General features: G+C 36.6%; 1 protein-coding gene across 3 annotated transcripts in view; it reads left to right on the forward strand.

Moving 5' to 3' along the window:
- The first annotated feature begins 494 nt into the window (after positions 1 to 494).
- Positions 495 to 14,401, forward strand: part of SHPRH (SNF2 histone linker PHD RING helicase) — a 78,704-nt gene continuing 64,797 nt past the window's right edge. The window contains exons 1-8 of one of the 3 annotated variants that reach the window (XM_036906886.2): positions 495 to 710; positions 984 to 1,091; positions 4,505 to 5,171; positions 7,388 to 7,517; positions 9,334 to 9,555; positions 11,910 to 11,988; positions 12,442 to 12,592; positions 13,870 to 13,978. In XM_036906886.2, the coding sequence (XP_036762781.2) occupies positions 4,536 to 5,171; positions 7,388 to 7,517; positions 9,334 to 9,555; positions 11,910 to 11,988; positions 12,442 to 12,592; positions 13,870 to 13,978 (1,327 nt within the window). In that variant the 5' untranslated portion in view covers positions 495 to 710; positions 984 to 1,091; positions 4,505 to 4,535. Of the gene's footprint in view, positions 711 to 744; positions 1,092 to 4,504; positions 5,172 to 7,387; positions 7,518 to 9,333; positions 9,556 to 11,909; positions 11,989 to 12,441; positions 12,593 to 13,869; positions 13,979 to 14,401 lie in introns of those variants that run through there. The other 2 variants (XM_036906887.2, XM_057489126.1) reach the window with 2 other exon arrangements.

Here is a 14,401-nt window from a genome sequence, read left to right on the forward strand (position 1 = left end):
GCCAGCTTCATAACAAAACAGGTAGTTTTTCTTTCATCTTAAAATTTTTACTCACATTTCCCTGGAAAGTCTTTTAAAATAACTTTTTTGAGGTCACTACGCTCCATCCGTACCTAATTAGTGGCTGCTTCCTATAAGCAATAAAAAGGGCGCGTTTGCAGAAATCTCTTCAGCCTTTTCATTAAACCCAGTACCCCATCACTCGTTTCATGAGGAGAGAGCCGAGGAGAGAGCAGAGGGGTGAGCCGAAGGGAGAGCCCCGGGGAGAGAGCCCCGCCCCTCCAGGGGGAGCCCCGCCCACACTAGATCTGCTTAGAGCCCCGCCTCGTCCTTAGAGCTTCTAGCCATTCCTGTAATCGCTAACGCCGTGGGAAGAGATATCGCGAGACTCCAACGGTAGTCTTCAGGAGACTTCAACCGCATGGACCTGCGCAGAAGAGATTTATGAAGTCACTGCCGGAAAAAGGGGGCGGGACGCCCCGACGTACGCGTTCATCTTGACCCCACGTTCCAGAGCGCGCCCGGTAGCCAGGAGCTGTTGTTTTCTGCTTCTCCAGGGAACCCCAACACAAACCAGCCTAAGGCGCGCGTGCCTGCCTCAGGCGGATGTTCGATGGGTGGCGAAGGCGTTCTCGGGACCTGCTGGGATTTTAGAGGACCCCCGGTCCTGGTGCAGAGAGCCTCTTAAGAGACTTGGAGAACCAGTTTAGGTAGGCGCTTGGGTGATGGAGGGTCAGGGGTCAGAGATTTGCGGGTGGAAGACTTCTGGATCGAGACGGAGCCCCGGGGAGGAAGGACTTGGTTATTCTGGAGCCCCAGATGCTGAAGGGCTGACGGGAATCGGCAGCACTAGCCTCCCTGACCCTTTCCCATCCCAGACGTGCGGGCCTCTCGACTGCTAGGGCTTCCTCGGTAGAATGTGGGGCCGTGGGAAAGGACGCTCTTCGTCCCCGGAGGCTGAGGCCTGCCGTATTTTGTTCTAGCGTCGGAGGGGCTATCGGTGCGCTCCTCCGCCATGCGGTAACCTGTTCACGCTCCTGGAACCGCTTTTGAGTCGGAAGTAAACTGAGTGGTTATCACCATTCGCTAAGGTAAGCCCCTGGAAGCTAGAAGTGGGCAGCTGCTTGGCTTCGATACCCAGGGTTGTACTGTAGTAAAAGGAGAAGCCAAATCTTTTAAATTAGTCTGAGTTCTCGTTACCTTTGGATTAATAACAGTGGCATTCAGAGCCTCCCTTGCACGTTGTAGATTTTGATTCCATGGCATTTGCCAGGTTTATAACTAAGATGTGTTTTGTTACCTGATGGTTGACGGTCACTGTCAATCATACAAAATTATTAAGTAATGACCGTTAAGGTTGTGCCTCATTTCTAAGTAACTTGACATTAGCTACGAGGTAGAAATCCTAGGTGTTTGATGTTTTCCACTGGTATTTAAATTAACTTGAGGCTTTAACTGAAAAAAAAAAAGTAAAATAATTTTAAAGTGATTACAGCTACTTTTAATTATTCCCTTGGGTGATAGCAAGAATGATGAAACTCCCATGAATAGAAATTATCCACATCTGTATTATCACTAAAAAGACTACTTGATTTATGATCAGTAACTATGCTGGAGGCAGAATAGTAGTTAGCACTGGTGGGTTGAGTGTGCCTATACTGGATAATCTGTGCTTCCTAGGGTTTTGCAGAACCTGTAAACTTTAATTAAAGCTGATAGTTGAAAATAAAATGCATTACTTTTGAAAGACGCTATATTACATATCCTCTTTTGCTCAACCTAAAAGAACTGTACTTACAGAATTATTTTTTAAAATATTTTATTAAAAGTTCAGGCTGATTAGATTTGGGGGAAGCAGAATCTATTACTGCTGCTTATAGGGCATTTTTCAAGCTTATGTAACCTCTATTTTAGGGTTCAGTAGATGAATATACTTCTGTTGAGGTTTATCACTACAGAAGAAGATTGTGGTCGTGCTAGATCATTGAGTGCTTTTCAGTCATCAGTAATCATTGAGCTTCCAGTAATGACTGGGCTTACATTGTGTGCGTTACCTTGGATAGCAATGTGGCAAGTGTATACAGTACTCATTGTTGCCCTTAATATCCTAAACCTAGGCCTACCGTAGATTTGTTGTAATTCAGGATTTGTATGTGTCTTTTAGTGGAGAGGGTAATAATTTGGAGGGAGAAAATCTGAATTTATGTTTAATTGATGTTCATTTGTCTAGTTGTCTTAGTAACTTAATATTTTATGTTTATTTTTCTAGAAACCTATCTTTGTTTTCTGTTAAAGATACAGGTTAGTTTTCTCTGCCTCATTCTGGCCGGAAAGAGTAAAGAATAGTTTCACATTACCTATAGTCTTCTAGAATATGGTTAAGAGACTCTTGTCCTAAAAGAAATGTGAGTAAAGTAATGTTAGGTCCTTAAAAAGAAGGAGGATGTTTAGGGAGTTTGAGATCTTTGCTTCACCTTTTTTTGTGTATCATTTCCATCCTGGCAGTGACCTGGCATTCAGGATACAATGCTGAATAAGATATTTTCCTGCCCAGCTTTCAAGTAGTTCAAAGTCAAACAATTAAAAACACTGTAGCAGATGGGATCAAGAAGGAGAGACCCCTAACTCAGCATGCCCAGTCATGGAAGGTTTTGGTGGGGAGATTGGGACAACAGGCAGAAAGGTGTGAAAAGGCATTTTAAGCAAATGCTTTTTACATTTAAATGCAGGACAGTAAAAGTATGGTCCATATAAGAAACTGCATACAATCATGTTTTATCCAAACACTGATATTTAAGGATAAGGAGTAAGAAGTAGAACCATTAAAGATGGGATTCATTTGGTATGAAGAAAACCAAGAGATGGATGTGGAATATGACTAGATACACATAGAATTTTACCAGTACTTACTAGCGGCCAATTAACATTATGGTTATAACTAGCTTTGACCAAATAATATCATATCTAGTTCAAGAAGTTATTCCGGGATAGAGCTTCCTTAGGAAAAGAGTCGGTCAAAACAAGATTTCACTTTTTTAAAAATCATGAATGTATGCTTAGTTCTGGTTTAAATGGCTGGGGTAGTACCCAGGCATCAGGATTTTTAAAAGTTCCCCCAAATGATTCTAATGTTTAGTCAAGTTTGAGGCATACAGACCTATGATCCTCTGTCCTGCCACATTGAAGTTTGGTTATTGTAGAATACAGTTTCTCGTGTTCTCAGGATAATAATAGCAACTACCACAACTGAATATGTGCTAAATTTCTGTTACTGTGCTATTGTACCTACTTTATTTCTAAGCATAATCCTGCTGTCATCCCTTTCTAGAAATGAGAACGCTGGCAGTGAAGTTAGCTATTCCAGTGTCACACAGTAAGCGCCAGAGCTAGAATTAGAATCTTCTATCCTGTGTGCCATATTGTTTGACAAATGTGAGGCTCTATAACCAATCGTTTTTCTGAGCTTTTAGAGTTAGTGATTCATAATTACCGTGTTATTAATACTGTGATTGGTGTGATAGATAAGTAACCGGCCCAGTTCTCTCCCTACCCCCTACCTCATATCCATGTTCTTTGCCATAAGCAATTCCACCCACTAAAGAAGTGTAGTTGCCCCTCCTCTTGACATTGGCCTTTGGGACCTGGATGGTTTTGCCATGACCAAGCACTTTAAAAGTACTGTGTGATTGAGTTTACACTCTTACAGCTCAGCCATGGCTGTAAGAACATTTGTGGGTTGCTCTCCACTGTTCCACAAGGAGAATGAGAACTACATTAAGCAGAGCCAAACTGTTCCTCCAGAAACCTATGCTAGATTAGACAACCCTCAGCTAATCTGCAGCTCTATGAGAATATGTGGTTGCTGTTTCAAAGCATTGAGCTTTGGGGTGATATGTTATACATTTGTGGCCATACTTAACTGATAAGCTGATAGAGCCTAACTTGCCAGAGTTCCAGCAGGATAACCAAATTTCAGTGTTCCAGCCCATGTTCTGTGTACTAGCCAAAGATAAATACAGGTTATTAGGGGCTTCCTTCCTCTATTATTCTTCCAAAATAAGAGAGGAGATAAGATGCTTATAGTTAACCATAGTTAGAGACTGATTATAGTCTATTACCTGCACATTCATAAACCAAACAGTGGCTTAGGGAATGGAATTCTCATCATTGACATGTGATAAGACTTTTTGCAGTTTTGAGAATGTTCTTGTTTGCACTAATACAGTACCCATTAGTTACATATAGCTATTGAGTGCCTAAAGTGTGGCTAATGAGACTCAGAAGCTGTTTTTAATATTATTTAGTGCTACTTATTCAAAGTTAAATAGCCACATGCAGCTAGTGGCAACCTTGCAGGACTGAAACAATCTCCTGGGCTACCAAGGAACCATCCTTCTAAGTCACAAAACCACTGTGTTCCTAAATAAGGGAAAGATTCTTTCAGCAGGGAAGGGTGTAGATCTTAGGTAGGTAAGAAATTTCTCAATTTCTTTTATTGTTCTAGAGTTCAGGTTACCCACCAGGAGAATTTGACAATGAGCAGCCGGCGGAAACATACCCCGCCAGTGAGAGCAGATGAGGAAAGGCGGCGGCAGCGTTGTTGGAACATGCACGAGGACAGAAGGAATGAGCCTCTCACCTTGACTGATGACGAGGAGCTCCCCTGCCTTGGTCTACATTCCCGCTCAGCTCACTGCATCATCCTAGATGATGATCTAAAGGACGAATTGTCTCCCAGAAATAAGTTTTTAGAGGCAGAGAGCATCTCAAAATCAGTCGATAAAGAAGATACTAGTGGCCTTTCTACCCCTTTGTCTATAAAGCTAAATATTGTGATTTCTCCCTATCACTTTGATAATTCTTGGAAAGCATTACTAGGAGAATTAACTCTTCAGCTTCTTCCTGAACAGAGTTTAATTGAAAATTTTTCTGAAAGGAGTTTTACACTTATGAATTTAGAGTCAAGCAATCAGTTCCTGATCTATATTCATTCAAAATACAAAGATGTAGAGAAACAAGAAAAAGGACTCAGCGAGCCAATTAGTCTTTGTGACAAGGGTATTCGAGTCAAATCATCCTTCAGTGATGAAATGTTTGAAGATCTGGAATGGCTGCAAAAGAAGAGAAGAATAAAACTTTATCAGAAACCAGAAGGAAATCACATTATCAAGGTATTCAATTTCTGTGGTGTCTTTTCAGAGTCTTCTGCATGGAGCAGCCAATTTCAAAGTTAATTTCAAAGGAAGGGTCTGAAAAGCCGGCAAAAAGCCTCTCATTATTCAATTTCAAAGTACACTTTATTTTGGGCTTTCAATAACTAGAAAAAAAATGTATATATTGTAGCTAATCATTTCCAGGCTGTACTTTTTCAAGGAGACCTTTCTGATTCCTCTTCCCAGACTCTACTCTCAGTGACCTGTTTTGGTGCTCATTACCTTGTCCTCTTCCCATAGAATGCTTTAACCATTCCCCTGCTTGCCTTTTCAACTCCTTCATCTACTCTGTCTCTGGGATGGCATGATAGGAATGTAACTGGAATTCTGTTCTTTACTGCCTACAAAATGAGGTGTAATTGGGCATATAAGTCCTTCCTTTCATAGTCCCTTGTCTACTTTTCTGGTCTTACCTGTCACTCTTTACTTTGTCGTGAAAATTCCAGATTGATTTGTTTCCTCCACATTCCCTGCCATGTTTTCGCATCTTTGCTTTTGCTCTCACAGTTCCCTCTGCCTGTATTGTTCCCTTCCTTTTCCCTGATAACTCCTGTTCATTCTTTAAACTCCATGGGTGGTGTTACATGCCCTTCTCCTGTAATACCTGATGCATTTGTTTCTTTTGGCCTTGGCTACTTTTAATGTAGTTACATTCTAGATCTTTCTCCCCCACTGGACTATGAAATCTTTTATCTTTACCTAGTAAAGTGCTTGGTGCTGAGCAGATTTTTGGTAAATGAATGAATCCGTTGATAATCCATTTCAGGCTCTGCTAATCACTAGTGAAGTAACTTTATTTGAATGATTTAAATGCTCTGATCTCAGCTTCTTTCTGATGAAATGTAAATAATACCCATTCTTTTTACCTCATACAGTTATATGAGTCAGGTGAGATAATGTAAGTAAATCCTTTGTAAACTGTGAAACAGATTAATGTGCCTTCATTCCAAAACTTGAAAGGAAAATAAATTCTAAAATGTTAAATTCACCTTTGTTCATTTGAAAGCTATCTTGTACGTTTCTCATATTCAAAAGCATACATCATTAGCTCTATTTATAGTTTCAGAATTGACAGAAGGAAAGGAGGAAGTTTAGAAGATTTAAATTGTAATTCTTCCCTGGACAGTGAAACAGTGCAGCCAAGCAAGCATTCCCTCTGTGTTGATTGTGAGCCAAAATTGTGGCTCAGGGGTAACAACTTTGCAAGAATTCATCACTTGCATATCTGTGTTCTCTCCACCTTCCCCACATACCAAGTCGTGATCTATTTTCTCTGATCCTGATTTTTATTAGTATTTAAAAATTTATTGCTGCTGTATTAAATCATCTCTGGGTGAACACAAGGAAAAGTACGAATAATAACAAAATGTAATCTTTGCCACTCTTTCCTGTATAATCCTGGTTGGATTTTTGTTCTTTAGTGAAAGACTGTAAGAATCTCAGTGATTAGGGAAACAAGTCCATAGTAATACAGGGAAATAAGAGAAACTGTTACTGAGATTTTATGAAGTTCCATTGCGAAGTTTTTAAATTATATTATCCAGGCTACCTCATGCAAGTTCTCCATTTTGCAAATGACAACATTTGGGTCACAGTAAATCAATTATTTTTAACCTGTTTACTTAGTTCCTAAGTAACAACACCAGTCCTCAAATGAAAGTGTTCTGACAGCAAAACTTCATACTATATTGCTTTACCGTAAACTAATGTTGAGGTCTGTTTTCCTATATATTTTAGTGTTTGATCACGTAATTGGGATTCCCAAATCTAACTGTGTTTAGCAATCCTTGCATGTGCATCAGAATCTCCTGGGCGAATCTGCATTTTTAACCAACTTCACCGATTATACTGATGCTCGTCAAGTTTAGAAATTATTGACATAACAGGTAGAATTGGTGTTCTCATCACATTGTCCCAGGTTGAGTTTCACCTAGGGAAGTATTTTTTCTAGGAACTTGAATGGTGCATTGCATATAATAGGCACTGCATTTGCAAAATAAATCTTAATGTAAGTGAAAATATGTGAGGGTGATTTGGTAGGTATATATTTAGTGTTTGTTGATAAAATACTGTGTATACCTTTAAAAATGGTAATGGTAAAAAATGTTTTTCTTATTTTCTCATAAAGAATGGTATAATATAATTAAAACTTTTTTTCCATTAATTCCTTGTAGGTTGGAATTTATCTTTTGGAAGATGGCCTAGCGAAACTAGATTTTTTGAGTGATACAAATTCAAGAATGAAGAAGTTCAATCAACTCATGAAGAGAGTTATGGAAAAGTTGTACAATTTTATTATTCCAGGTAATTTTTTAAGTAAACTTTAAAATTGCTATTAACTATTAGTTGTGAGTTTTCCCCAACTCCTGTACATAACAACCAGAAAAGCAGCTAATAAAACCATAATAAATTTCTAAAAGCTCCATAAAACTACCATATGACAAAATTGTACTTATCTGAAATGCCCCCACAAATATAATTTGTGTCTATATTTGCTTAATACTGTGCTTAGCTTATAGTAAGCACTTAAGAAATGTTTACAGAGTCTTCAGATCTAAAAGAATCTGAGCTGACTAGAATTTTTGCATTATTCCTGTGCTTTTATTTGTTATGGCCAAACATCTTGGCTGGCCTTCATTCCACCTCTCCTCTGCAGTCTGACAAATAATCTCAAGAGACTGCTTCCCATAAAGGCCAGTAAACTTGCCACTGGTCCTTGGCAAGACGTGGCATCTGTGGCCAGGACTGCAACTTCACAGTTGTCTGCCATTGGTTCCCAGGGGGGAGTGTTGATGGCTTGGCACAGACCATTAACACTACTGGAAAAATGGCTCAGATTCTCCAATCTCTGCTCATGGTGGGTCAGAATTATTTCAGGTGCAAATTGTACAGTATTTTCATACTGTATTTTTTGGGAAATCAGTTTGACTGTGGTTTCTGTAGTACATTCTTTGTAAAGTTTCATAATACTAATGAAAGTAAATCATTTTGTATGTTAAAGACTTAAAAGGAAATTTTCTAGTTTCAGAATTGGAAGGAATGCTTTTAAAGACATCTAAAGTTTTTTTAAATTATTATGATTAGAATCCATTATTCCACTTTGTAAAGATAATACTAGTTGAATTTTCCAAAGGAAAACTTTAATTTAGTTATCAATACTAGATTATGCAGCTATAGTAGCAGTTTGAAATAACCAAGCATATAATTAATTGTAAAATTTTGAGAATCCTACATGGCATATTTTTTATTGAGATAAGTGAATTATCTTTTTTTCTTATACAGTATTTTTGTTTTAGAGCATATGAGGTATGTCCTATTAGTGTATAAGCCTTTGTGAAGCAGTTCAGACATAAATTATTAGCTAAAAGTGGCTCATAAATTTGTTAGAGATTTTGAATTTTTTTTAATGTTATAATAGATACAAATCTTCCACAGGGGAGTTGTGCTCAACAAGTGAACATGATATTCTTGTAAATTTTTATTAGTGGCTTATGCACTTATCTCCTAATTGGTGGCTGATGCTATCAACTGCTTTTGTAGCATATAAAATAGAATGGGAGCCCTTGTCTTATTAGATAGACATAGAAAAATTGTCTGCATACAGATTCTTTTTATATTGAGATGTAAAGGTGAAATAAATTGTCATTTTATAAACTATAAAAGATACTCAGTTCTCAAATTTTTATTGAATACCTACAATGGGCAAATCATGTGCCAGCTGCTCTGAGGAGCTATAAAACATACAGCCTTTGCCCTCAAAGAGCATCACAGTTTAGTGCAGAAGGGATGAATATACATAAATGATTATACTACTAGACAGACTCCAATGTATTCATATATCCAAATTATCAGAGTATTACATGAAAACAGAGGAGAACATGAATTCTAACCAAGGAAAACAGAAGAAAATTCCGTGAAACAAGTAGCAGTCGAGCTATCTTAAAGAATGGGTGGGTAGGTTTTTGATCAGTGAAGAAGTAAAGATAAGACCTTTCAGTCACAAAACACTGAGCAAGCCCCAGAGTTGGGAAAGTACAAGGTATGTTCTTGGAATAGAATTGCTTTTAGTTACATAAGGTGGATCAAGTTGTTTAGGGTACCTTTGTTGTTGGGTGTACAGATGTGTTGGAAGAGGATGAAGATGATTCAGAGAGTGAGCCAGAGGGACAAAACATTGATGAGCTCTATCAGTTTGTGAAGCAAATACATAAGCGAGAATCACAGTCCATCCAAGTGGATGTCCAGCATCCTGCGCTGATGCCTGTGTTGAGACCATACCAAAGAGAGGCTGTCAGTTGGATGCTACAACAAGAGCATTTTTGCAGAAGCGTTCCTGCTGGTGGCAAGTATAAGATGCTTACAGAGGGGCAGATTAGCCAGAGAGATTATGTGAAAGGTACTTAGGGTGAGGGGAAATTGAACATTAAAGAAACCATATTGAAAAAATAGGATAGAATGGGTGTTACTATAAGCAAAATTATTTCCTAAGAAATCCATCAAAATTGAAATCTAGGGGAGTTCTTTTGTGAGTTCTCTCAGCTGTAATACTTGGAACTGATTTTTCCCACCAAGTAAAGGCTGTTTTGATGGGAATTTTTAAAAACCAAGAAATTTTTTACATGCCTTTCCAACAAAAAGTTGCCTTTAGAACCTGATCAGATAGGAATCTTGCTGATCATCTTCAAGAGGCTTCACAATTTGACGGTAAATGTGACAGAAAGCAAAATTACCAAAAAGGTGGAAGACTTAACATGTGACTAATCTAATTTTCCTATGTTTGCATTATTTTCTTTATTCCACAAAATAAAAATACATTATCATTGTTTTCATGAAAGAAGTAGATTTAAGGGAGTCACTTAATGCCACTTCTTTATCAATATATTTAAAAGAGATAAGCATGAGACTTTCACATGATCCTAGGAAGTGAAATGTTCCTATTTGTCATTCTTCCTATGTAGGTTTATTTTAATGATGAATAAGCACTGATTTATTTCTCCCATGAGTTCCAGTTTATACCTCTTTATCCAACAAAGTCCATTTTTTAAACTTCTTATTTTGAAAAATAAATATCAATTCGTAACCAGTTACTTCTTCCTACTTCTCCTCCTCCTCCCATACTCTGATTTATTTTGAAGTAATAATTCCACATACCATACTACTTTATCTGTTAATAGTCCTGTTTATTTCATTAACATACAAAGGATTTTTAAAACAGATATATATATAATAATGAATTTTAAAATCCAGTAATTCCTTAATATCACCAGTGTCTCTCTCCTTTCCCCCTTCTGTTTCTCTATTACACTTTGTTTAAATCTGAAACCAAATAACCTCCATACTTGAGAATTAGTTGCTGTCTCTTAAGTTTCTTATAATCCATAGGCTTTACTGTCTATCTCATTCTGGTTTTTTCCTTAAAATTTATTTATTGAAAAAATTGTTAGCTCTGTAGAGTTTCCCACAGGTTGGATTATTTTTTCTACAAAATGAAGTAATTTTTTTTTTACTGAGGTATAACTTACATACAGTAAAATGCACAAATCTTAAGGGCACAGTTTGATAAGTTTGGACAAATCTATGCATCTATGTAACCAGCAACCCAACTAAGACATAGAATTAGACTTGCCCAAAAGTAGCCACTAGCCACACATGCCTCTTGAAATTTGAGATGTGGCTATCCAAATGATGTGCTGTAAATTTAAAATATACACCAGATTTCAAACAGTACCCCAAAAGGGATGCAAAATATCTCATTGTTGATATATTGAAATGGTAATATTTTGGTTATATTGGGCTAAGTAAACTGTTAATTCTTCCTGTTTCTATTTTCCTATCATAGAATGCTGACAAAAATATTTCCATCACTTCAGAAAGTTCCTTCTTGGCCCAGTCATTTATTCTTCATCCCCTTAAGAAGGCAACCACTGTCACCAAAAATTAGTTATGCCTGTGTTTGAAATAATAAATGGAATGCCAAAATATGTATAGTTGGGGGAGTAGGAGTTAGCTTCTTTCAACATAATGTTTTTGAGATTCATTCACTCTGTATGTATCAGTAATTTATTCTTTCTTGTCCATAGATTGGATTTTGTTGATTACATCCCATGTGTCAGCTAATTCTTTCGTTCCCGTAATTGAAACTTTTTATTTTTTTCATTTTGTAAACTCTGTGTGCCTATGTAACTACTGCATCCATTAATCCCTAATGAAGGCAACAAACAATAACTTGCTATTTCTCTGATTAGTAGAGACATACTTCCTATTTGGCAATTGGTTTAAACAACTTAAAATATTAAGGGAAAGTGGAAAATACAGTTTGAACAAACTTAGTACTTATGTGTTAAAGTACTAGATGTTTTTTCCTCAGTGACTTATAAAAGACAAGCTTCTTTCCTTTATTGGGTAGGAGTTAGCTCTATGTATTAGTTTTCCTTCCCTGTTAATCCCTTGTAATTTGCTATACTTTGTTTTTCTGACTTATCACTTGCTTATGTGGAAAATATTTGTGACCAAAACAAAAGGAGGCAAAGAACAATATCTGAAAAATATTATTAAAAGAAAATAAAAGAATAAGATCCTAGCTTTTTTTCATGTGTATGTGACTTCCCAGGGAGTCCTGTTAACTTATTTTAATGTGATTATCTGACAGAGAGGAAAACAGACAAAACTTGTTCTTACTGTTATATTTTTCTTTAGAAAATGCCCTGCACTTATTATGGCGAGAGATTGTTACATCTGAGGGTTTGAAACTCTACTACAATCCATATACTGGCTGGTAAGGTGAAACTTTATATGCTTGAAATTAAAATAAATACAATGAAAACCTGTACAAGATCGGTAGCATATGTTTTTAGCCTTGGCAGTACCTCAAGAAGGACTACTAATTTAAAGTCTTAATAGGCATTTTTATAGATAGGATAGATATGGTATTCACAGATTCATAAAGGTCATGGAAAGAAGGCTGACATGCTTCCTTTCGTTTATAGAAGAGGAAAAAGTGGTGAGTATTTACCAGCACCACTCCTGTCTCTATAGTCTTAATTGTCAGCTCAAGCAGTTTTTTGATTATCACAGTTCTTATAGTCATGACCTAGGGATTTGAATTGTTTCGTCCCAAAATGTAATTTCAAAAAACTTAGATTTTTGTGGATTTCTTCCATTTCTTTTCAGGAATAGTATAATTTTTATGTGCATGCCTGTGATGCGTCTTTCTTGTTTTTTCCTTTAGCATTATGCGTGAGTACCCAAATGCTGGGCCACAGTTGCTTGGTGGAATCTTAGCAGATGAAATGGGTCTTGGAAAGACAGTGGAGGTTTTGGCTCTGATTCTGACTCATACTCGACAAGATGTCAAACAAGATCCTCTCACTCTTCCTGAGGTAGGAGGAGTGCTGTAGGGCTTGGGAAAGCAGGGGACATATGTTCTCAAACAAAGAAAGCATCATATGTTGAACATTTGCTTGGCACTTAAGTCAACACTTCCAGTTTACTCTGCAGCTAATGATTTAAGTGGGTGCAGAGAATGCAATGTTTGTGACCTGGCAGAGTTTTTTTTTTACGAGACGTTGGCCAACTAGGAAAGGAATATGCTGCCACTTACTGAGTTTCCTTCTCATTGGCCGATAAACTCTCTTAAGGAGACTCCTGTTACTTCCTCAAATGTTCTGTCACTGCTACATGTCTTCATATTACCACTAAATATTCTTTAGACTATTTTTAAAAACCTGTACAAATCTCCAATACGTAAATCTTAGAATCTAATCATTAGAACTTTGTTAAAGAAGTAGCTTAGCAATTAGATTGCTAGGTGAAACAAACCCTAAGTCTAATATGTTTTGTTCCAAAATACATCATTATGTTGAAAAATAAATCCTAGAGTTTACAAACACAACAATAATAAAACTGAGGCAAGTAGAGCTTATAACTCATATTTTCCAGTAATGAAATCTAAAATCAGCACATTAAATCTTGCAGAAATGAGACCACTGCTTAAGGGTATAACTGTAATTACATGTAGGGCCCACCATTCTCACAGCCTTGGTGATTATGTGATCTTTTGATAGGGTCAAGTTTGTATTTTGAGTAGGGAACCAAAATACCTCTTTGTAGAAAAATGAATTGGAGTGTACAGTTTTAACAATCTGGTGACTTCCTTTTGGGATTTTCTGCTTATTAGCTGTTATAAATCTAAGTTACTTTTGGTGCTGTTATAAATTCAGTGGGTTAATTCTATATTTAAAAATTAATTTAGAAGTTCCACTCTTAACATTTAGATAATTTAAGATAATACTCAGTTTTAAAAAGTGATGGCTAGCTATAAACCCTTAAATAAAAAAAACATGGTTTGTATATATGAACAGCATATTTAACCCTTTCATAATTTTTTACAACTCTTTCGTTTCCTTAATAGGAGGGTTAATTTTTTAATTAAAGTATTATTGATATACAATCTTAGGTTGATTCCATATGTACAACACAGTGGTTCAACAGTTACTCATTTTATTAAATCCTCACCCCCTCTAGTGCAATAACTATCTATCAATGTAGAAAAATGTTACAGAATCATTGACTATATTCAGAGGAGGGTTAATTTAGTAAGTAAATCACAATAGTGAAAGCAAAACACTGTGTGACTACTGAATGTTGTTTCTATCAGGGAAAAGTGGTGAATTATTTCATTCCATCACATTATTCTAGAGGAAAAGTAAATAACACAGAAACCCGGAATATGGAATTTAGACCAAAAGAAAAAGTTCAGTGTCCCCGTAAGTATGAAATCTCTTAAAGAAAACACTTTTTACAGTGATCTTTGTTCTAATTCTTACAATCCTTATATAGAGATATCTTTCAATTGGTATGAATAATTGGTTTTATAGTTGTTTATACTTCACATAAGTGGATTCAATTACAAGCCATATTATCTTAACAAAAGTGAAGATTTTTCTTTCAGTTGACTCAGTCCAGCTGGTTCTTGCTCAATTTGTTATGTTTAAGTTTCTTTAATGTACAGTTTAAACCAGACTTTCTTTATTCTCAAGCATAGCTACTTCACGTTCTGCTAGCAAGTGAATGTTTTCCCTTACTAAGGTAGCATTTACATAGGTAGCTTATACATAGATAACTGTGTATAAGTTTTTTTATAATTTTAGATGATAGTTATCTTGTAAGATTAACAAATTAATGGGTAA

Source organism: Manis pentadactyla, chromosome 12, assembly GCF_030020395.1.
Source record: "Manis pentadactyla isolate mManPen7 chromosome 12, mManPen7.hap1, whole genome shotgun sequence".
In the NCBI taxonomy this organism is placed as follows: Eukaryota; Metazoa; Chordata; class Mammalia; order Pholidota; family Manidae; genus Manis; species Manis pentadactyla.